Source organism: Pecten maximus, chromosome 7 (genome assembly GCF_902652985.1).
Source record: "Pecten maximus chromosome 7, xPecMax1.1, whole genome shotgun sequence".
Taxonomy (NCBI): domain Eukaryota; kingdom Metazoa; phylum Mollusca; class Bivalvia; order Pectinida; family Pectinidae; genus Pecten; species Pecten maximus.
In genome coordinates this window covers 30064605-30088442 of record NC_047021.1, presented here as the reverse complement: position 1 = coordinate 30088442, position 23838 = coordinate 30064605, and the positions used below count along the sequence as shown (strand labels likewise).

The following is a 23838-nucleotide window of genomic DNA, read 5'->3' as shown; positions in this document are numbered from 1 at the left end:
CTATCTCAGAAGTTGGCATTTTTAATCGTCAATGACTGGAAACATCCTCACCACGATTTACCTTAATTTTACAATTATTAATGTCCATTTCCTAAGTAATAACAGTAGATTGCCCCGATGGTGTATGGATGTTGAGCTATTCCCGAGTCTGTTTTAAATGCAGGGCTGTAAATGTTACTCAAAATCGATACAAACTAGGATAACTTATGAATGAAATAAAAATGGGGACGGGGACTATTGAAAATGATAATAAGACAGCTACTCCAGGGGGCCAAACGTCTCCTGTTTAATTATCGACGTCCCGCGATATAAATCTAGGTGGAACCTGTTAATATCGGTCTCAAACCGAGAACTAGAATGGTGACAAGTAAGGTTCAAAGAATCGCCTTAGGAAATGATACGTATATATATATCAGTTTGAAATAAAAATAGAATATTAATCGACTATAAAAACATTGCGAAGGCCATAACGCAGAAACATTGCTTTGGTAGTGTATTTTTGGAATCTGAGTAGATAACAGTTTCGCATACATTCTGTGTGTAGCCGAGCTCTGAGTGTAAGTAACTAAAGAAAAATAAGCGATAATGATATACATGTATGATTGTCTCAGATTCTTCTGTAACACAAAACATCGCCTGGTGACATTAAACATTGGGGAATAATCTTATCTTCTTTCTTGAATAAAAAAAAAAAAACGTGTCATATAATTCTCACTGGTGTCCCGTCACTATATATGTGACAATATGCATTATACAAAAAACCTCTACCTTTAACTGATTATCCAGGGAATGTCATTATCTCTGTCCTTTTTTTTTAGCACTGGACTGCTTTACAAGTAAATGCGATTTCTATCGACTGCAATGTTTGTATCGGTCTTTGCCATGTTCAGACAGAAAATCTATAAGAAGTGAATTAACACTAACTTTGTGGCAATTAAAGTTTACCAATAATGACGAAAAAAACCTTTACGCAGGTTTGCGAGATTACAAGTTGACAACTAAGAGACAGTTTCTTTTTCTGCATCAGGATCCCATTGGAAATATTGGCAGTGTTACATGCTCGTTCGTATGCCTAGTGGTACCGTACTCACTACCCTGGTTATAATTCTAAGAACATGAAATTTCTTGGATTTATCTTATACTTACACGGCTGGTTCCCACGATGAAGCAGAAGATTTGCATCCGTTGCGGAACATCTGGTTTTACTCTTGTACCTTTTCAGTCTTAGTTTCATGTCAACATTCTTCATATTTTCCCTCGTTGTAGCTATTAATGATAAGAGTGATTGCATTGTTTAAACGACCAAAATATTGTGACAGATTAGAGCTATCTCGAAGCTTCGCGATCTCGCTATCTCTTAAAAATAAACTTGGGTTTCACTTCACGGTTGAGAATGATAGAATCTTTCACCATATTTGGAGTGCGACAGGGGGCTCTCAACCCGAGGGGTGGATGGGTTGATTCTGCTGCCCAAGACGAGGCTTGCCGAGTGTTTGGCAGCTTAACAATCTTACCCCAAGGGTTAGTATCCCCTGTTTCAATCCCAATGAGATGAATGATTATTTTTCTCTTATCCTGTTTACCGTCTTATGTAGATATATATAGCTTGTCTCAACCTTAGGATGAGATAAGAAAACCTCCCACCGGTAAAATAGTGAATATCCCTGTCCATGGTAAGAGAAAGTCCATCGCGAACATTTTCTATAGTATAATATATGCATGTATGTTAATTTTAAAGAAGACAACACTGAAGTCTTTGATTTGCCGAATCATATCAAGAGAGAAAAGAATGAAATTATATCGACGAAATAATTACACACATTATCATACCAATTAGTGGTTATTCTAAAAGCTAACGTGACCATATGCTGATGAAACTAGGAAGGAAGTGACGCAATACGCGAGCCATCACAATCAATGGCGCCCTCTAGAGTACTGTGGGGCGAACATTAGCACACATTATGTCGAGTTTCGTCAATATATTCACGAGATAGCACGGGACACTAGAGACTAAGGAGGCCCCCGCTAATGCAGATAGCTCACTGTGGGGAGTTCCGTTATTTCATTAATCACCATATGATAGATGAAAATGCATGCAAACTAATAAACTGGGATATTAGATTGAGTTAGCTTACGTATACAATATAACGGGACTTGGGTCTTAGACAAAGAGTCCCGCCAGGGATTGTAGGAAATTCACTTCCCAAAAAATTGTATTCTATAAACAGGATTTCATATTTGCTTCAGTGATGATATTTTATGACAAAGATGTATGTCACTTCCCCATATTGAATCCTGGTAGATGTTTCTAACATCTTAATTCTATTTTCAGGCATTGAATGAATAAAATAGGAACAACGGCGGGGACTGGGGACTTATTTTATGTCCCGGGTCACGTGATGCAACTGCCTCTGTATCGGACTGTTGTGATGGTGAGCCACGCGCTTTCGTTCGAGTGAGAAGCGTACGTTAACACGGCATGTGAATGCTTACTCGAGAATGATGGGTAGTTCGGCAGATGTGCGTGTAATAAGAGAAAGCTTTTGGCGAATGATGGACTTGGTCCAGTGTCTGTATTTGGCCATATTTTATATATCACTGACCATACAACCAATTCTTGTCACTGGCGAAGGTGAGTGTATTTTAACTGACAAAACGATAAATGATTTTTAATGTCTTTATAGTATAACCTGTAATGGAGATTATTAATCGATAAATGTATTTGTATATATAGATAAGTCCCTGTATGTGACGTATTTCCTTGTACGGTAATTATTATGTAAAGTTCAAGGGAAGTGTGCTGAATTTATTCTGACATCACAACTGTCAATGGATATGCAGCTTTGTGTATTTTGTGGAATTTCTCATCATCATCTATCGTATTGGTCTAATATGTTTCTTATTTTGTTGATAAATTTTATTGACTTATTGTCTATAAACAATTAATTGGTTTATTTACTAATCACATTGACTATGTGCAATTAAGTGGCTTATTGAATAATTGCATTGTCCGTTTGGAAGGAAGTAAATTGTTGAACAATCGTATTGCAATAAGATGATCCTTATTTTCACATTGTCTCTATAGACTTTGTTGACTCTTACTGACGATCTGTATATAATTACTAATAAGTACTGGAAGAACTTTATCCTTATTGAGGCACTGCCAAAATAGTTTAACTTACACTTATTGACAGGCTGTCTTTATAGATCAGTTTATCCTTATTGACACGATGTCGATATGATTCAGTTTACCCTAAATAGCACATGTCTATATAAAATTGGGTGATCCTTAATGACACAATATATGTATAGAATTGGGTGATCCTTATTGACTAGATGTCGATACAATTAAAATCACCCTTATTGTTACGTACCAATATATAGTTGGGTGATCCTTATTGACATGATGTCTATATAGAATTAGGTGATCCTTATTGACACTATGTCTATATAGAATTAGGTGATCCTTATTGAGTCGATGTCGATATAATTTAGTTTACCCTAAATAACGCCTGCCTACACGTATATAAAATTGGGTGATCCTTATTGACACTATGTCTATATAGGACTAGATTATCATTATTGACACATGCCTATATAGAATTCGGTAATCCTTATTGACACACTGTCTATATATAATTGGGTGATCCTTATTGATATGATGTCTATATATAATTCGGTGATCCTTATTGACACTATGTCTATATAGAATTAGGTGATCCTTATTGACACTATGTCTATATATAATTGGGTGATCCTTATTGATATGATGTCTATATAAAATTAGGTGATCCTTATTGACACTGTCTATATAGAATTAGGTGATCCTTATTGACACTGTGTCTATATAGGACTAGTTTATCCTTATTGAGTCGATGTCTATATAGAATTAGGTGATCCTTATTGAGTCGATGTCGATATAATTCAGTTTACCCTAAATAACACATGTCTATATAGAATTGGGTGATCCTTATCGATATGATGTCTATATATAATTCGGTAATCCTTATTGACACGATGTCTATATACACAGTCACCCTTTGTTGACACGATGTCTATATACACAGTCACCCTTTGTTGACACACTGTCTATATACACAGTCACCCTTTGTTGACACACTGTCTATACACACAGTCACCCTTTGTTGACACACTGTCTATATACACGGTCACCCTTTGTTGACACACTGTCTATATACACAGTCACCCTTTGTTGACACCCTGTCTATATACACAGGCACCCTTTGTTGACACACTGTCTATATACACAGTCACCCTTTGTTGACACACTGTCTATATACACGGTCACCCTTTGTTGACACGATGTCTATATACACAGTCACCCTTTGTTGACACACTGTCTATATACACAGTCACCCTTTGTTGACACACTGTCTATATACACAGTCACCCTTTGTTGACACACTGTCTATATACACAGTCACCCTTTGTTGACACGATGTCTATATACACAGTCACCCTTTGTTGGCACACTGTCTATATACACTGTCACCCTTTGTTGACACACTGTCTATATACACAGTCACCCTTTGTTGACACACTGTCTATATACACGTCACCCTTTGTTGACACACCGTCTATATACACGTCACCCTTTGTTGACACACTGTCTATATACACTGTCACCCTTTGTTGACACACTGTCTATATACACAGTCACCCTTTGTTGACACACTGTCTATATACACAGTCACCCTTTGTTGACAAACTGTCTATATACACAGTCACCCTTTGTTGACAAACTGTCTATATACACAGTCACCCTTTGTCGACACACTGTCTATATACACAGTCACCCTTTGTTGACACACTGTCTATATACACAGTCTCCCTTTGTCGACACACTGTCTATATACACAGTCACCCTTTGTTGACACCCTGTCTGTATACACAGTCACCCTTTGTCGACACACTGTCTATATACACAGTCACCCTTTGTTGACACAGATTTCACTAATTTATCCTTATTGATACAGTTAATCGACTTATTGTCACATTGTCTTTATATAATTATGTGGCTAACTTACTAATTACATTGTTTGTATACAAGTAAGTGAGTTACTGACTATAGCCATATTGTTTATATAAAACAAGGTTATCCTTATTTACTAATCACAATGTCTAAAAACAACAAGGCGATATATCATCAAACTTTCTACATACAATTAGGTGGTGACTATTTAGTGTCTAATCACATTGCCTACAGGTGGCTTATTGAATAAGTACATCATGTTTTTAGAATTAATCTTATTTATGATGTTGTCTAATTAAAATTGTATCACTGTTGAATTGAAGTGTATCACTGTTTGTCTAATTGAAGTGTATCACTGTTTGTCTAATTGAAGTGTATCACTGTTTGTCTAATTGAAGTGTATCACTGTTTGTCTAATTCAAGTGTATTACTGTTTGTCTAATTGAAGTGTATCACTGTTTGTCTAATTGAAGTGTATCACTGTTTGTCTAATTCAAGTGTATCACCGTTTGTCTAATTCAAGTGTATCACTGTTTAGTCTAGACGAGTCTGACTGTACCTCACATCGTGTCGTATTAGGATTGTGATACACGTGCAATTGTTCCTACTTCGGCGTAATCTGAATATTAAAAAACACGTGCACGTTTGCTGTGTAATGGCTGGTTATATAAGACTGTAGATAAAAATAGCCACGTAGAAAGTGCATAATATAGATAATAAACACGTGTACATGTACAGTGTACCTCAGTCCCAATGCGGTTACACCGAAAATGTACAGGATAATCTGTTGATATTATTTACACATGCAAATAATATCGTGAATGGCTTGATACAATTCCATTACCTTCATGCCAGGATTTTATGTACTATCACACTAGCCAAGGTAATTTGATGACGGTGCTCATGGACGAAATATCTAATCAATGGCCAACCTACAGTGCGATCACACTGAATTGTCACATCTGAGACGCAGTAGCATGACTTTCTACATTGCTGGTGACTAATTTGTTTGCAACCTCTCCACGATTTACGGTTAAAACACTTTACTGTTCTCACATAGACGGACGCCCAAAGTTATGACTGAACCTGAAGTCATGCTATGCATGGTACAAGAATACAAATTGGTAGATAGAAAGTAGGAAAAAAAACTAAATTTCAAATTCAAAGTGTATGTAGTGGTAATCGTAGATTATTGACAAAGAATACCGACATACTAACGACACCATATTTCACACTAACACCGAGTTAACGAGAACAAAATATAAACATTAAATAAATATTTACATGGATGTTCCTGAAAAGCCCAATTATGTTAGGACCAGGTGTTCCAGTTGAGTGAGCGTCTCCTGCGTCACCATCAAACCCTGGCATACAAAACTTGGTCAAATCCGACAAATAACGTGTTATATAAACCCTTATTGACAACCTATATATAGAATTGGGTGATTCTTATTGACACAATGTCGATAATATAGTTAATCCTTATTGACACATTACTATATAAAAATTGGTGATCCTTATTGACATGATGTCTATATAGGATTAGCTTATATTGACACAGTGTCTATATGAACCCTTATCGAATCACTGTCTATATAGAATTGGGTGATCCTTATTGACATGATGTCGATATAATTCAGTTTACCCTTATTGGCACACTGTCTATACATCATTGAGTGATCCTTATTGACACGATGTCTATATAAACCCCTATACTCGTCAGTGATGCTAGGGACATCATACAACTCGTCCTTTTCAGACTTGTCAGTGATGTAAGGGACATCATACAACTGTTTCGTCCTTTTCCGACTCGTCAGTGATGGTAGGGACATCATATAACTGTTTCGTCCTTCTCCGCCTTCTCAGTGTACATTCAAATGTGTTATTTTCTATTTTGGTCACACTAACCCAATGCATTAAATATAGATAATATTACATTTATGAGATATATACATTACAAGCGTTTTTGTGACTTTTATCATGGGTTAAGACGGTTTCTATTTTGAAGAAAACGTGGGAAAATGTCTGATTAAAATTACAATCTAGATCATTCATGAGCTTGACGGTTTGACGAGTAGGATGGGCTATAGTTTTGTATCGTTTTTAAAACAAACGAGAAATATTCATCTGTAATGATTTTTTTTTTAAATCCTTCTTTGATCATCATAGAAAAAATTCTGTTGAAATCGGTGCCGCTGTTTGAAGAAGCCATGTTATCGTGAGCGGTGCCTGGGAGTTGGCAGTAACACAATCCCATAGGAAAAACTACCATCGATTGGATGCTGGCCACCGCTAATTAACGGTGTCGTTATGCCTAAACAAAACAAATGAATTGTGTTTCCGACAAATGATTCCAGTATTTATTAACCGATCATATTCGCAATTATAGATTGATTATTCATGGGGTCAAGATCGGAGGTGGGACTTGAGGTTACTTTTCTAAATTGCTTCCTCTTGGCGGTGTTATGCTGTGAAATTTTTCAGCGGTCTATCACATGTATCTTTGATAACAGACATTCAACAAAGTGAAAGATTAACGAATACTGACACATCATGGTCCTCGTTATATGATCATAATCGGCCACTAGTGCATGAGTGAATGCTGTTTGTTTTTTAGATATTAGCCATTTGCCTTCCTCACCCCTTAGAAAATAATATCACTAATTGATTATGGCAGAAATGGCCCACTTTGAGATTTAGAGCGACTATTTAAATAATCTTTTAAGTGTGTTTACCCCAAGGACAATTTCATTCAGACCGTAAATTTTGTTTAAGAGCGAAATCATTCAATGTATTACCCATATCAACTCCCTATCACAAATAACAACAGGCGTCCTATATATTGGGTTTCAATATCTATGAGACGCCATATTCCCACCAAAGTATTCACATGAGAATTGATTTGTACAATCCAAATCGCATTTGTTTACAACGATTTTCAAAAGCTGAATCAAAACTATTTATCTTTGAATTATACCAGTGAAAGATTTCGTATTACAAACAGCGAAATGATCTGAAAACTCGATGTGAATGCACATCCAATTAATGTTTTGATAAGTCTAATTTCCACTGTCTGTATTCCATAGTGTTATTTTGTTATTGATACAAAGTAGTACATGTATTGTTTATAATCATTGTTAGCGGTTCTGTATCTTTAGATGTTGGTTATGACAATAGGTTTGCGTGATGATAATAATTAAACAAAATATTATGCATATATATCAAAATTGTGTATGACAACGCTACTTATAGCAGTAGCATACAGAATATTAAAAAAACAAAATCAAGCTAAGAAATCAGTAGGAAGTTTATATTTCACAAAAACATCAGTATATATTATATTGTATTTGTGACTGTATGGTTAATTTCCTTAAACATGGTTTGAATCCTAAACGAATAACTTTACCCAGATTATATCTTTATCTTTTCGATCAATGGCTGTTATAAATATTTATAGATATTACTTGTGTTGTGTAATGGTAAATAAATTGGTTATTCACTCTATTGCAGCTATATTACATAACAGAGAATCATGTTCGGCTTATAGATCAAATTTCGCCAACGAAAAGTCAACCTATTATAGATGGAATGGATCAAGTATCCGGAACTGCGTTATAGAATTTAGCAAACGGACGTCTGTAAGAGAGCATTACATTTGTGTAGAAATACTCAGCTTTGAATTTGTGGATTGTTCAGCAGATATAGAATACTATGGAATTAACTTCACAACTCCTGCCAGGGTGAGTAAATAACATTTGTGAGTCTGATCTTAATTGAATTCTAGGCATTATATCAGGAAATGCTACTTCTGGGCTCAAATGCCTTTAGATCATTACCGCATAGTTCCTTAAAAATAAACCATATCCATTTTGCAATAGCTTTTCGCTAGTTTTTTTGACCATATCGATTAATTTGCTTATTGTTTCAAGAACTAATCGCTCTATAGGACTATCACACGGCGATATATTGTTATCAACTAACAAAATATCGTAACACCCACATACATCCACCGATGGCAAAGTATTCCTGAGATACACCGTGGCAAGTTATTGCGTACAGGGTTTGACCGCGGATAGTGTGAACTTTAGTAAAAGCCTCTTTGGTGTAGGGAAGCAAGGAAAAACAAAGATATATAGAACTGGTATTTCGTGTGCCATTGATCCTACAAAGTTCTGTCAATCTCGAGGGAGCTGTTCCTCGGTGTAAACATGCGAAATCGAACGGGCTGCTATGATCTAAGGAACTACTCCCTTAGAAACATTGGAATACCGCGTCCAGTAAAGTTGGAAGAGTGATAACACTCACTTCAGTCGATGCCAATTAAGAATATTCTAATGATATTTCCTATTATTGTATAATTATGATAATTTCGTATTCTGATACTATGGGATGCATGGATCGATATGTGACCGATTTTGTTCTTATGGTCATTTAGCAATGGCTTCCTAGATTACCTGCTAAATTGTTGTTTTAATCTGATTGGATAGTGAACAACTTTAGTAAGAACTTTCAAAACAATAGCTGTTAGAGAAATGCAATAAAATTCCAAAAGGAACACCTTATACCACTCGATCACATGCAATGTATCTGGAACGGTTTCATCCTTAACTTAGGAACATCCATTAAATTGATATTTGTATAGGAAAACATTATTAATATAGAGAAAACATTTAAGTTAAGAATCTTTCTTGAACACCTGTAATGCTTTCCTAAAATCTTAAACTAAGGGATATTGCTGAAACTGTGGCATGGTATGAATATACTTTTTAAAGAATACATCACATATGTATCCCTGTACGCATTTATAAAATATAAAAAGTTGCTTCCTTCTGTTTTTTTTATCATAGGCATTCATCTGTTTGGCGAGTTCTAGTCTTGCTTGTCGCTAATGCCAGTACTAGTTGTTCCTTACTGGTTCTATCCTTTTTACCAATTGCAGACGTTCAATTGTCATACAAAACCTAGTTCACCAAGATGGTGCTGCAATACCGAATCAATACAAATCAAACTCCACAATAACCGCTCAACGAACAGTAACTTCTTCTTCCGGGTTTTCGCTATGACGCCCGGAAGTGTATATGACGACTGCCTTCCGCCCACCACAACAACGACAACGACAACCACCACAGACCCTTTCAACGCTGTAGGTATGTTTGTTACGTCACAACCTTCAGGTATAAACATATTTATGTAGGTGCTAACCGGATATACGCGTACTACAATAGGACTAAAATATAATTTGCTCAGTTGATATTAAGTTTCAAAGTTGTTGGACAAGACGGTGACGGTTTAACGTACATTGTATTTTTTAAAACTAATTTAGTGCTTAGACAAATGGCAATTAGAGCGAACCTTGATATTTTCATTTCAGATTATTTTATCGTATCTTAGATACATTGTACAATGACCAGGTGCATGATTTAATTCCTGTTGTTTCTTAACTGATGAAAACCACAAATAAAAACTATATTCTGGACAAAGAATTAAAGTCTCAACATTGTTCAAGTATTTTACATTAAAAGTCCAAAGGTCATTAAAGCCTTGACCTGATATCATGGTACATCAAATGAAAACTATATTAATATTTTTTATCATAATAATCTATAGATAGTTCATCTATATTTTGACTATATATATAATACATATAATGCTTTCTGTTTCACCAGTGTTGGCAGATACTCCTGCATGCAACGCTAACAGAGTAAATATGGTTGGACCACAGCTTAAATACTTTAAGTGGAAGGGAATGTGGGCCAACAGCTGTACTGTTGGATTTCATAAGAAACCGGATATATACAGTGATTCCTTAACTTGTATTGAGATACTCAACATTGCAATCCACGACTGTTCAACACGTATCCGGTTCTTTGGATTAACGACTTCCGGTCGACCCTTTAAGGTAAATGTAAGAACTGAATCGATGTGTAAGTAGGGTGATTTATACTAGCGTAATCAATTCTAACGCATTATTTATTCTGATTGAACTAATTAAACAAATTATCGCCCTGGTTAATTGACTCACTGCAAGTTTAGCAAAACAAGATTTTTGGCAGAATATGCGTCGTACCGTTTTTCATTAATCCCTTATAAATTACATTGTTATACAAATTACCGGGATGGACATGAACTACCACATATCACGTCAGTTAGCCAGGAGGAGGAGTAGTTATTTATCCTTCAGTGTACAATGTAGATTATCAGACCGAATTGCGTCGAGTCTGTTGCATGTCGACATGTAACTCCATTTGTCTAATGATTTTCTGTATATATATAGTTTACAAATATTATTATGAAGCATTGTATGTATATGTATATTTCAAAATTAATATTATTAGCTTTTCACTACATGACACTACTTCGAAATCCATGGGTTCTTAAGGTTTAACCTTGTGTTGACATTTACTGTTAATATTAACATTTCATTTAATCGTCTTATTAGTAGCCTACTGATGGTGATTCTACTAAATTATGCTATTGATTTTGCATATTCTTAAATCGTACATGACCATTTTGATAAAATCTTTTGGTAATGTTGAAGAAACCTAAAATGATCTGCTGTCTAAATCTCTTTTAGGCATTAATTTCTATTCTTCCTATCCATTATACTTTTCGACTGCATATCTTCTTGTGATTTAAGCTGTTGTGGCGATTTTTAACTCTTAAACAAAAACACATACAGAGCCAACATAAATTCATGTATGTCTTAGCGAAAGATCCCTTTAATTAGTAGATGTCATGGAGACACGATTCAAACGAGAGTTACCAGTCTAAGTTCCTTAGCCACGTTTTATTTTCAGCTTTTCTTTCTCCATCAAATTCGTCACGGCCATAAAAGACTAGTAATAAGACACTGTCACTACAGAGCCGATATCTTCTATGACAAACGACTTAACGCTGACCGAGGGACAAATCAGTCAACTTACTTCCGCTTCAAGAAATAGCAATATCCGGTTACGTCTTTGATCTAGCTTATACTTTCTGAGATAGCATTAATCGATGATTGTACGTTTAAACACAATATTTGTAGCATATAAACTCATTAATCCCCAACCTTTAGGTTTCTAAATGACAGTTTTGCTCAGAGGAATAGAACAAGAACTATTCCGTAACAACATCATAGTGAAGCAATCAACTACGACCTATTTACCCTGTAATACAAACGCAATCATGACGTCGATTCGATCAAAAATTGTAGTAAGGCCTGGATCTAAATATATAAGTGATTACCACGGTTTCAATCGAGTATTCTAGTATTTGATTTAAGTTATAAGTATGGTATTCGCCACAATGATATTTATTTCCCACAACTGTCCGTAAAAAGCAATATCTACATTGAGCTGTGGGATTATTTTCCGAAAAATAAATGTTTTTGGATAAAAATCAGAAAAGATTCTTTGAGTATGTCAACAACTGATAAAAATATAGGACCGTGATAGTCTTCCTATCACCAAAACTGTATGATTTCTGACGACGTTCGGACATAATTTTGCCATACACATAAAACAATATGATATTTTTTCAGACATGATCTGGCCATACGCAAATAAAACTGTATCATATTTTTCATCTTTTCAGACATTGTCTTTTCACAAAACTTTGTTTCGCCTTCCTTTTTCTAGATTGTATCAATTACATTTAAACATGTTAATCGTATGATTTCCCTTCATCTTTTCAGATATTATCGTTTAAGACATCATATTTTCATACAAATATAGAACTTTTTTTCGCCTTCCTTTTTCTAGTTGTATCAATTACATTAATTTTAAAACTATGATAATGACAATATTTCATATTTATAAAACGTATGATTTTCCTTCATATTTTCAGACATTATCTTGCCATACACATATAAAACCTCGCTGGTGTTGCAGCGTCAATACAATCAATATTAAGTTTGAAGTAATACAATATGCAAACGACGATGAACTCTTCTTCGGCGTGTACAAGGTTCCAGCCGGATTCGTCGCCGATGAGTGTCCGGACGTACAGAATTTAGATGATTCGCCATACATTAATAGTTCCGATACAATACAAAAGACTCTTCATATAAAAATAGGTAAGTTACAGTTCATTAACTTCCAATTAAATAAGATAAAAGGGAAATTTACACAAAGTAGCGTTGAATATTAAGACTGTCAACAAGTAAATTAGGCCTTTGAAATGTGCCTGTATCTAGCCTTTTATCCTTCTGTTTTGTTTCTATTGTTAGAAACTTTACACAAGATAAAACGATATGAAATTAACGGGATAAAAAGAATTTCCGCTTTTTAAAGTAGATCAAAACTAATACAGTAATTGGTATAATGATGTTGTTCCTTGGTGATGGCTGCCTCTAGACAACGAATCACTTAAACACTTCCAAAACCCATTTTTTATGACATAGTCCATGTTAACATGCAAAAAATAATGTGATTTTTCTTTTGTTCAGAAGAAAGTGATCGAGGATGGAGGAATGTTTGTTGTTGTTGTTGTTGTTTTTATTTGTGTGTGAAGGTGTGTGTCTGTGGGTGTTGGTTGGGGGGATTTCGTCGTAAAATAACATCCGTATTGTTTTCCATTAGTGTACTAGTATTCGTTACTAAGATGTGTTTTTTTATAGAATAGCCAGTATTTGCCATTGATTATGTCAATATGCAGTAGTTTGGTACGCTGGTATGGTAAGCTATGAATTACGAGATTTTCAAAAAGAATTATATTTAAATTGTCAAACGCTATAGATCAATGTCTTTAAAAGTTTGTTTCCTATATTATTTTGTTTATGTAAACATTTTTATATGTACGACAATACAAAGAAACTCTAAAACCATCAGTACAGTTTTCCAATGCGACAAAAGGGTCCTACATCATCAATATCTCGCATTCCCTAAAGTACCCCAATATTATCAGAATTCAGGATCTCTGTGCTGGTAAAAACTATATTAAATCCATCGGTATAACACTTTTTATAATGAAATATAAGCGGACGTTCTTCATGAATATCAGTTATAAGTCTACTTGTGGGATGCATATACATAGCTAGCTTCAGTCAAGATGCACACTCCTAAAAATCAAATATATTCGCCCACGCGATAAAGTGTAACTGGTACTTGGAAGAACTGAATATGTTCCATACACAGAAGATGAAAGCCATAACTCATTGTATACCTTCCCTCAAGAATTCTACGCTGGTAGTTATATTTCATTGATGTTTATTATGGTGGTGACTTCGCATGACCAAAACGTCTCAAAACAACGCCGTGAGGTGTTTGTGGCAAGGCATCCACTTTATGTTCAGCAAGAGGAAAATGAGTCTCGAATGTGCATGGCGATTCTCTTTTCTAAAATATGTGTTATAACAACGCAGTGCGGTGTCCGTGGTGAGATATTGTCGGTATGATCAATAAGTGTCTATTTTAGGAAATACACGCCCTCAATAATTTTATTTTTATTTGTCGTTGTAAAGGAATTCTTGATACCACTTTCCCCTTTTTCTAGCTATGTGAACTTTCTCCACAATACCGTGTGTCCATGTGTATGTGAACTTTCCCCATAAACCGTCTGTCCATGTGTAAGCGTGTGTTGGTTATAGTGCTGTCAATTCCGTCTTCGTTTAAGTGCCTGAATGTTTCCTAATCTTCAGGTAATAGTCCCTTTTGTCTTTTGGCTAATTTCATGTGAGGGACCTCTGTCCTCTTAGCTTTACTGCGTGAAGGATATTCAATTTTCTTCCCCACATGTATATCAATTGTCTGAATGTGTGAGGATTTCCCGATGTGTTCCTTTGTCTAATCATGTGAAGGTTCTTGAAACTGAAGTCCATTTATATAAGTTTATACACGTAATCTAGACGGTTGTCGCTATTGTCCAAGAATACGTGGATTCGGTAAACCATTGCCTTTTGATAGTACGATTTACTCATGTTACCTCAGAGTGTTAGAGTGTGACAGGTATCACACAATGAGGAACCATCCTAGTTCTCATTTTGAGAATATGACTGAACCCGAACTGGACCTAGATTTGTATGGCGGTTGTTGTCAGTAAAGCCGACCCTCAACCCTCCGGCTCACCTGGTCTCATTGTATTTTTTCAATGATCTCCCATAAAATCTATCTTATTTTTCAAATGATGCTAATGTTTTATCGATTTGAGTTGCCATTATGGTATCGTTATTATGTGGGCATTCCTTGCTTTTTGTCTATACTACTATCTTTTATCCGAGCGTACACGGGTTCACCATACCATGACCTCGTTGAATATGTGGGGTTTCTCTAAACATCTGTACAATACCAGTGGACAGGGTCTCCAGACGTACTCTCAATATAGCGTGTAATAGCGTTCTTCTGTATATAGCTTATGCTATCATCGTGAAGTACATAGACCGCATGTGGAATTTCTTTGACTCTGATCGTTTGTTGTATGGGTCCCGACATAAACGTTTGATACTGTACAGTATCACTTATAAACAATGTATGACCATTCAATGTGGGAAGCAACGCGAACATCAAATGATTGAATATCTAGTTTATCAGTCGTGAAATCAAGAGATATGAATCGATCATGAGAACGTACCAAAATAAATATATATGTGTCAAATCTCATTAGCGTCTTCACTGTATTTTATTCTAACAGTTATATGTAGGAAGCAATTGATATTTCAATTGAAGGATTTCATTTGATAATTTAATAATGGAAAGCTATTAGGAAGAGAAAGTAAATGAAAACATCACTAAATTGATTCTACAGGACGAACGCAACCCGATGTCATTATCAGAGAATAAGATGCTATTGAAAATCCATTTGACGAACTCTTGTCACAGGGTAGTGTGACGTCATCATAGTGGAAAAGATATCACATACAAATAAAAATATTTCAATTTCTACTCAAGTTTGACTCAATGAAACTACCAAACTTAATCTGTTTCATTTGCTCATGAATTTGACCAGATTAACACTGATCAGTGCGTATGAATACATGGTTAAAATCCTTCCGCGGAACGATTTCACTTTTTCTACATTGCTGTTATAAGCATCGAATAATTATTAAAATTATCAAATTTATAATGTATTCTTGTATTTTATGAAAGACCAGATATGCTAAATACTTTTATTTTGAAAAAGTTATACTGTTTTTCAATCCTAAAATAGCGGACTATTTTACTCGACCGACTAGACATGCACAATCCCGAACTCCTCGGGCTTTTCCGTATTTAGACTTGCACAAGCTACAAGATATTAATATCTAGACCAACTTTTTTATTCGAAAAAAAAAAACCAATTGAAATATAAGGATTGAATCTAGATTTGGTCGATTTCATGGGGTCATGAATTGAGTTGCTCTTGAGACAAACTCAACATGAACTGCTTCGCAGTTCATTAAATTTGTCTCAAGAGCAACTCAATTCATGACCCCATGAAATCGACCAAATCAAGATTCAATCCTTAAGTGAAGTAATAAAGACATTGCCCATAATCAAAAGTGTCACATTTGCATAATAGAGTATTAAAATCGGAAGAACAATTTTTATGGATGATTTTGCATTATTGAAACAGATTATATGAAATCAAAGTTCAAATTTACTTTAAATTATTGTGGTTTTGGAAATCTGCCATTTTGATTACGAAATTATTTAAGGCGGTTTTTGAACTTGCAACGATGATGCAAATGATTATGCTGTGGATGAGTTAGACGAGGTATGCCCATGGTCGTGATCGGTAGATAGGCACTAGGGTTGATAGATTGTATGGGTCGCTAGGGATACATTTAAAAGCAAAAGTGCATGCGCTAGCATCTCCCGACTAGGTTGAGAGTCAGTAAAACGAATTAAGCTGGCTTGTGAATACAGAATCTCTCAAATAGCACGTTGGTAAAACAGTATACTACCATATTCATCATAGCTTTATTGAGAATCGTAGTCACTTTTTTGTTGTTTTTTTCCTGCTGGAGTTGAATTGTTATGGGTTTTTTTTCTTTTTGGGGTTTATTTTCGGAGGAGTTGTGTTCGATTTTCATATTTCATGAGATCAGGGAAAATTTATAATAAAAAAAACATGGATATTTCCTTTTATCAGTCAATGGAAAATTCGTGTCAGGTATTACATCAATAGCAATCACTGCAGATCGGACGCTTACTCTTCCGAAACACGTGGTCTCCTTTCTTATGTGTCTCCATGAAGATCTATATTTTCGGTCATGTTTTGCCATTGTTTTATAAATATTGAGTTGGAATTTTGGTTTTAGTTGTTTTGTCGGCATTTTTTCTATGTGTAAAGTATGACTTATGATTCGCTTTATGCATAAGGGTTTTCTATGGAATGTTTCATCTATTTACCAGTACATTAGTCTATTCTGTTCCTACGATATTTACTTAGTGTTGATTACAATGTATGAATTAAGTCGGACACAACAAAATCTTTGCGGCAGTTTATTAGATGTGGTTGCCACAGCGAGTAACCCTCATATAGCTAATAACGGTGAAATTTGAATTCCCAAGACAGGGCCGATTTGTCGATACACAGTACGAATGGTTATGGTGAATGGAAAACAGGAGACTGATATTAGATCATTTGGTGCATCTAGCTATGTTTGATATGTGTGTCGTTATTATCGCTAATGCATCTTAGATCGGCGTGATGGACACATAGGATGATAGTTAACATTATTCCTACTGACAATAGATAATTTGAAAAGGAAACAATGTAGAATCTGTTTAAAATTACCATACAAACAAATACATATGTATATATACTTAGTTATTTAGGACTGAGCGGTATGTTATGTTGTTGATGTAAGTTTTATTTAGGACTGAGCGGTATGTTATGTTGTTGATGTAAGTTTTATTTAGGTCTGAGCGGTATGTTATGTTGTTGATGTAAGTTTTATTTAGGACTGAGCGGTATGTTATGTTGTTGAATACATCTGCCGAAAGAAACCCTCTGCAGAAACCATAACGTTTGGAAGTAATCAATAATTGAATAAATGTCGGTAGATATTGAAGAAGTAATGATAAAAGTCCACTGAGGTTTGGTATTTTTTTTATCAGTCTTTTCTTAATGCAGTGTATTCAAATTTGAAATTTTGACATATCTGTTTGACAAAAAGAAATATCACTACGCGTGAATACTCTAGTAAATCTGTTTACTTTAGTGGTTGGGCTGATAAGGACGATACATTGATATAATGGTTATAAATAGCGGAACTACTTTCAGATACTCCAGGTGACACGATCAGTATATTTATTGTTTACCAAACAAACCATAAGTTACTACGTGTAGTATGGAATGTGCTCCACACATCATGTGTCGATAGACAGTTGTTGAGATCGATAGAAACTTTATAGATTATTGATCTTTAAGCCTTTTGTAAAATAAATGAATACAATGTCATGTACGAATTATTTTATAGCGTATTTTAACGCAGTATGTCCTACGGCACGTTTGAATCAATCAAACCATACCCGCGTAATATACTCATTGTTATACATACAGAGGTTGTTGGATATGGAATTCAATTCACTGGAGTAAGTTATTTTTTAAAGTTACAAAAAACACGAGCTTACGGGTTTGAAATAAAGTCCATATCCAAAAATCACGCGTTGTGTGACCTGTTTCTACCACAATAATATCGGCTTGAATCAAAGGTAAACGTGGCCAAGTCTAATTTCGCGTATGCAAATAAGGTGTACAAGTGACGGCCCGGACCCGGTGATGTGACGTCATTCGATTATTGATGACCTAAATAGCAATTTCAGTTCGGGTTAAAGTTCGAATTATAGACCAATCAAAAAAGCGGAAGGTTATATCCAACCAGTAGAATATAACATATATATCCAACAGTCAGCACATTTATGCAATGGCCTGAGAGTGGTATAACACAGTGTATTGTAGTAGAAATACTATGACGAATTAACCATACTCACCACACACAGAATAATTTAGATTATTCCTTAAAACTTCAATAAAACATGACTACACACGTTGCTGACAACCTCACACAAACATGACTATACACATTGCTGACAACCTCACACAAGCATGACTATACACATTGCTGACAACCTCACACAAGCATGACTACACATATTGCTGACAACCTCACACAAACATGACTACACACTTTGCGAACAACCTCACACAAACATGACTACACACATTGCTGACAACAACATACAAACATGACTACACACTTTGCTGACAACCTCACGCACACATGACTACACATATTGCTGACAACCTCACACAAACATGACTACACACATTGCTGACAACCTCACACAAACATGACTTCACACATTGCTGACAACAACATACAAACATGACTACACACATTGCTGACAACCTCACACAAACATGACTACACTATACATATTGCTGACAACCTCACGCAAGCATGACTACACACGTTGCTGACAACCTCACACAAGCATGACTATACACAATGCCGACAACCTCACACAAACATGACTACACACATTGCCGACAACCTCACACAAACATGACTACACACATTGCCGACAACCTCACACAAACATGACTACACAATTTGCTGACAACCTCACACAACCATGACTACACACTTTGCTGACAACCTCACACAAACATGACTACACACTTTGCTGACAACCTCACACAAACATGACTACACTATACATATTGCTGACAACCTCACACAAACATGACTACACACTTTGCTGACAACCTCACACAAACAAGACTACACACTTTGCGAACAACCTCACACAAACATGACTACACACATTGCTGACAACAACATACAAACATGACTACACACATTGCTGACAACCTCACGCAAGCATGACTACACACGTTGCTGACAACCTCACACAAGCATGACTATACACATTGCTGACAACCTCACACAAACATGACTACACACATTGCTGACAACCTCACACAAGCATGACTATACACATTGCTGACAACCTCACACAAACATGACTACACACTTTGCTGACAACCTCACACAAACATGACTACACACTTTGCTGACAACCTCACACAAACATGACTACACACTTTGCTGACAACCTCACACAAACATGACTACACACTTTGCCGACAACCTCACACAAACATGACTACACACTTTGCTGACAACCTCGCACAAACATGACTATACACATTGCTGACAACCTCACACAAACATGACTACACACTTTGCTGACAACCTCACACAAGCATGACTATACACATTGCCGACAACCTCACACAAACATGGCTTTGCACATTCCTGACAAACTCAAACAGCACCACTTTACTACAATATAACAACATGCATAGGATTATTTCCGCATGAGAAAGGACTTATCTAATGTATCCTATAGCAGACATATTCATTGTCCGGTGTGTTTGCTGAGGATGCATTTATGGTCCGAACGCAATTAAAGGTCCAGTAATATACAGCACTACCAACCATAGCAACACCGTGTGAAAGTAGTTTGGCAGCATCAGAGAATCAATAAAGTACATACAATTAAATTACTTTCTGCATTTTTTCAATTCGATTACATAGATTGTCGAGGTGATTGCAGACAAAATGCTCGTCTGCCCTTTAAATGTACAAGGCATTATCCCTGATTTCTTGTAATCTTTATTTCATAAACTAACAAAGACTGGATCCGTATATTGAAATAGCTACTATGTCCTTGAACCGATAGAACTGTTCATTGTCTCATCAGTATGTGGTGGTTCCGATTATCAAAAGTATGTGTTTACATTTTTACATTTTTAGAAAGGATTAGAAAGGGATCTATAGTTACGAAAGTGTTTCAACTATGTAAAGCTTTCAAAAATAAAGGAAATAAAAGGTCTTTGAGGGACATAACGTTGTTATTGTATAAAACGAGGAAATTCGGTGAGCGGCAGGAAACAATAGTGAACTGAAAGACTAAATTATTCTTTATCGTTCTAAAAGTTAATCATGTATATATCAATATAGTATGGTTATAGATGATATTTTTGTGCTGGATTCATTAAGTAACTTTATGCAGCGAAAAGGATTTGAAATTTGAATAATTACGAAATGAATTACATGAGATGTTCGGCGGTTGTTTCATTGTGGTTTCAACCTATTAAACAGCCCCGAGGTAAGACTTTCATGTTAAGTAATACAAACATTGATAAAGTATATACATGTACCATGATTCTATTTTTTCATTTTCGTGTTTCCTTTGCAATAGCAAAAACTTAAATGTTCACAGACAATGAACACTTCATAAGTTGGCAGATATTGAAGATAAGACTCGTAGGTAAATACTGATGATTAAAAAACAATGATCAAATAAATTGATTATCGTTAGAAACAAATAGTCTAAATATATTCCAAACAATCACTATACATTATTAACTAGGGGTGGGAAGGCCATGAGTTGCTTTAATCAAAATTATTCTCGCAATTACAATGACGGGAAATTTATCTAATGCAATATAGTATATGGATGAAAAATATGTAATTGTAGAAGACTTATATAAGTGTGAATGATGTTGTGTGGGTTTTTGGGTGTGGTCTTATTATAGGATACTCTGAATAATGCAAAACCTCTATGGTCATTTAATTTTGTTTTTAATCAGAATATCTTGCCCTCTTTTCAGGTTTGTTATTATTGCCTTTAGCTGCCTTCGTGTTGTTCTAAAACTTCAACCATGGACATCTACTGTCTGAAATTTAAGTCACGTGACATCTTCATCCGCCGGTGAACTGGTGCCTTATACTCATTCTTCCGTCGTTGTACTCTGAAGTCACTTTCGATACGAGTCACCAGGACCACATGGATTGACCTCTTGTAGTTGTCGCTACATATTTATTCTTCCATACTAATTGTCAGTAATGAACGGTGCCAAAAATGACAATGTTTTTCTTCTGCAAATTTCAAAATTGTGGATTATATGCAGATCCATGCCAATTTGGACAAGAAAAACAAAATCGAAGAAAACAGTTCTGTACCGTGGCGTTGATGTGAAGGAAGTTATTTTTACATAAATATATAGAATACATAGTTGTGCTATTGAAATATCATGTATGTTGACAATATCATATTTACCACAAAAATGTTGTGAAAGTGTTTTGCATATCTAAAAGTTTTAAAAGGTGAGGGAAGATTTAGGGATAGGCTATTTTGTAATTATACTACATATTTTATAACCATTATTCAATTCATAACTAGAAATGCTTTGTGGCTATACTTATTCACAAAAACAGAACATTACTAGAGAAGAGCAGGATGAATATGGGGATAGGCGCGAGGTGTAGGTGTAGATATAGGTGTAGGTGTAGGTGGGAGCTGTAATCCTCTAGTCAATATTTACACCAAAGTACATATTTGTGTCCATGTTGGGAGTCTAGAAATGTCTAAGCTGATTATTTTAAACATGATTTCATGATTTAATTACTTCTTTCACACGAAATGAAAATGTGAAAAACAATCACTTATATAACTCGTTATGTTTGACGGGTTGGAAGTGTACAGGGGGACTTAATTTTGGAGGAAATGAGGAACGTTTTATCGAAGTGTTAAGTACCGGCTGTCTTGGGGAAAGACGAGGTCGATATCCACCTCTCTACCAGATCAAATAGTTCCCTTTCATAGCACCGATTTGAACTGTTGAAAATCATTGTTTTGTTTTAGCATTTGTGTTTATATATCATAAACATTGAATTGCAATTAAAGAGCAAAAGCAATAACTATTTAAAATGAGTATTACAGTAGATGTAGTAACGGCAAACGTAACAAAAAAGCGTATATTCAAGTAAATCGTTATAATTTTTTACATGGTGTCTGTGGAAATCTACTTTTAGTGATGGCGTCTTTTCTTTTAGAAATTGTTACGCCGCAGTGTCAGCTAACGTTACAAACACCAACGTCATTTTTATGGGCTGATATTTTGGCCAATGAAAACGCTTGTTTTATGGGCTGATATTTTGGCCAATGAAAACGCTTGTTACAAGTCAACAAGATATTATTATGCATATCTTATTAACAACTGTCTGATGAGAAACCGTTGACGTACTAACATGAACAAGATTAATAAATTTACACAAAATGTCGTGTTTCTGTCTTTTTTAAAGTGGCATATAGTGGCGTACTAATGCGACTCTGTGGTCACGTGATTTCGAGCGTTTGACTGGTGAGTTATTATGACATCGAGGCATGTTCTAGTAGTTAATGCTCCTAAGGGAGGTGTATTAAGGAAGTTTATTACGAGAAAGCTTGCGTGTGAATACCTGCGATATACGTTTGTCTAGGTCCCCTATATCAAATAAAACAAGTCCTACTGTGATCAATTTATTGTTTTCCAGTCCAGGAGACTAATGCTAACCGTACCAGTCTAGAACCAGCATATTTTCAATCGATATGAATTTATTTGACAAAAATGAGGTTGTGGCTTTAAATCTCCTCTGACAGTTTCCTTTATTTGGTTTTCTACGAACACCAAGCAATATACTTCTACACTGATGTTAAAATCTCTATCATACACACACAAAGAGAATTCCTTTATATCTCCAAACTCGATCGTTCTGTCACAATTGAAGGGAGACAATTCCTGATGGTCTTGATAACATAGGTAGAACTGACAGTATTGACAATTCATGTCGGTCTGAAATTATGTATTATCTTGATGATAAGAATGTCTACAGCTACTTGAATCTAACATAGATTCAAAGTATGACATGACAGACTCGCTTTGGTACTGTTAGCGTCGCACAAAGGCTAATTTTCCTTTCCTTAGTATATCTACAATTTTTATTTATTTTGAAATGAAAACTTACATAAACTGAGACTCTAGTTACGTGGACACTTAACATTGTTCAGCTGAACTGTCTAAATATTGAATTATTGAAACATGCAGAA

At 35.4% G+C, this 23838-nt stretch overlaps 1 protein-coding gene across 2 annotated transcripts; it reads left to right on the top strand.

Moving 5' to 3' along the window:
• Positions 1 to 2185: 2185 nt before the first annotated feature.
• Positions 2186 to 23107, top strand: LOC117330531. 2 transcript variants are annotated; one of them, XR_004533358.1, is made up of 6 exons: positions 2186 to 2632; positions 8504 to 8733; positions 9933 to 10136; positions 10660 to 10892; positions 12821 to 13049; positions 21581 to 23106. XR_004533358.1 is itself a non-coding variant. In XM_033888908.1 (6 exons), the coding sequence occupies exons 1-6, from the start codon at positions 2500 to 2502 to the stop codon at positions 21619 to 21621; spliced, it is 1074 nt and encodes a 357-aa protein (XP_033744799.1). In that variant the 5' UTR covers positions 2186 to 2499; the 3' UTR covers positions 21622 to 23107. The 2 variants fall into 2 exon arrangements, 1 of the variants encoding a protein (XP_033744799.1); XM_033888908.1 differs by having other exon boundaries at positions 9933 to 10140; positions 21581 to 23107.
• Positions 23108 to 23838: the final 731 nt, after the last annotated feature.

Coding starts and splice junctions, on each gene's coding strand:
- LOC117330531 (XM_033888908.1), top strand. CDS start 2,500: ATGATGGGTAGTTCGGCAGATGTGCGTGTAATAAGAGAAAGCTTTTGG. Junction 8,734..9,932: donor ACTTCACAACTCCTGCCAGG/GTGAGTAAATAA, acceptor TACCAATTGCAG/ACGTTCAATTGTCATACAAA. Junction 13,050..21,580: donor GACTCTTCATATAAAAATAG/GTAAGTTACAGT, acceptor CCCTCTTTTCAG/GTTTGTTATTATTGCCTTTA.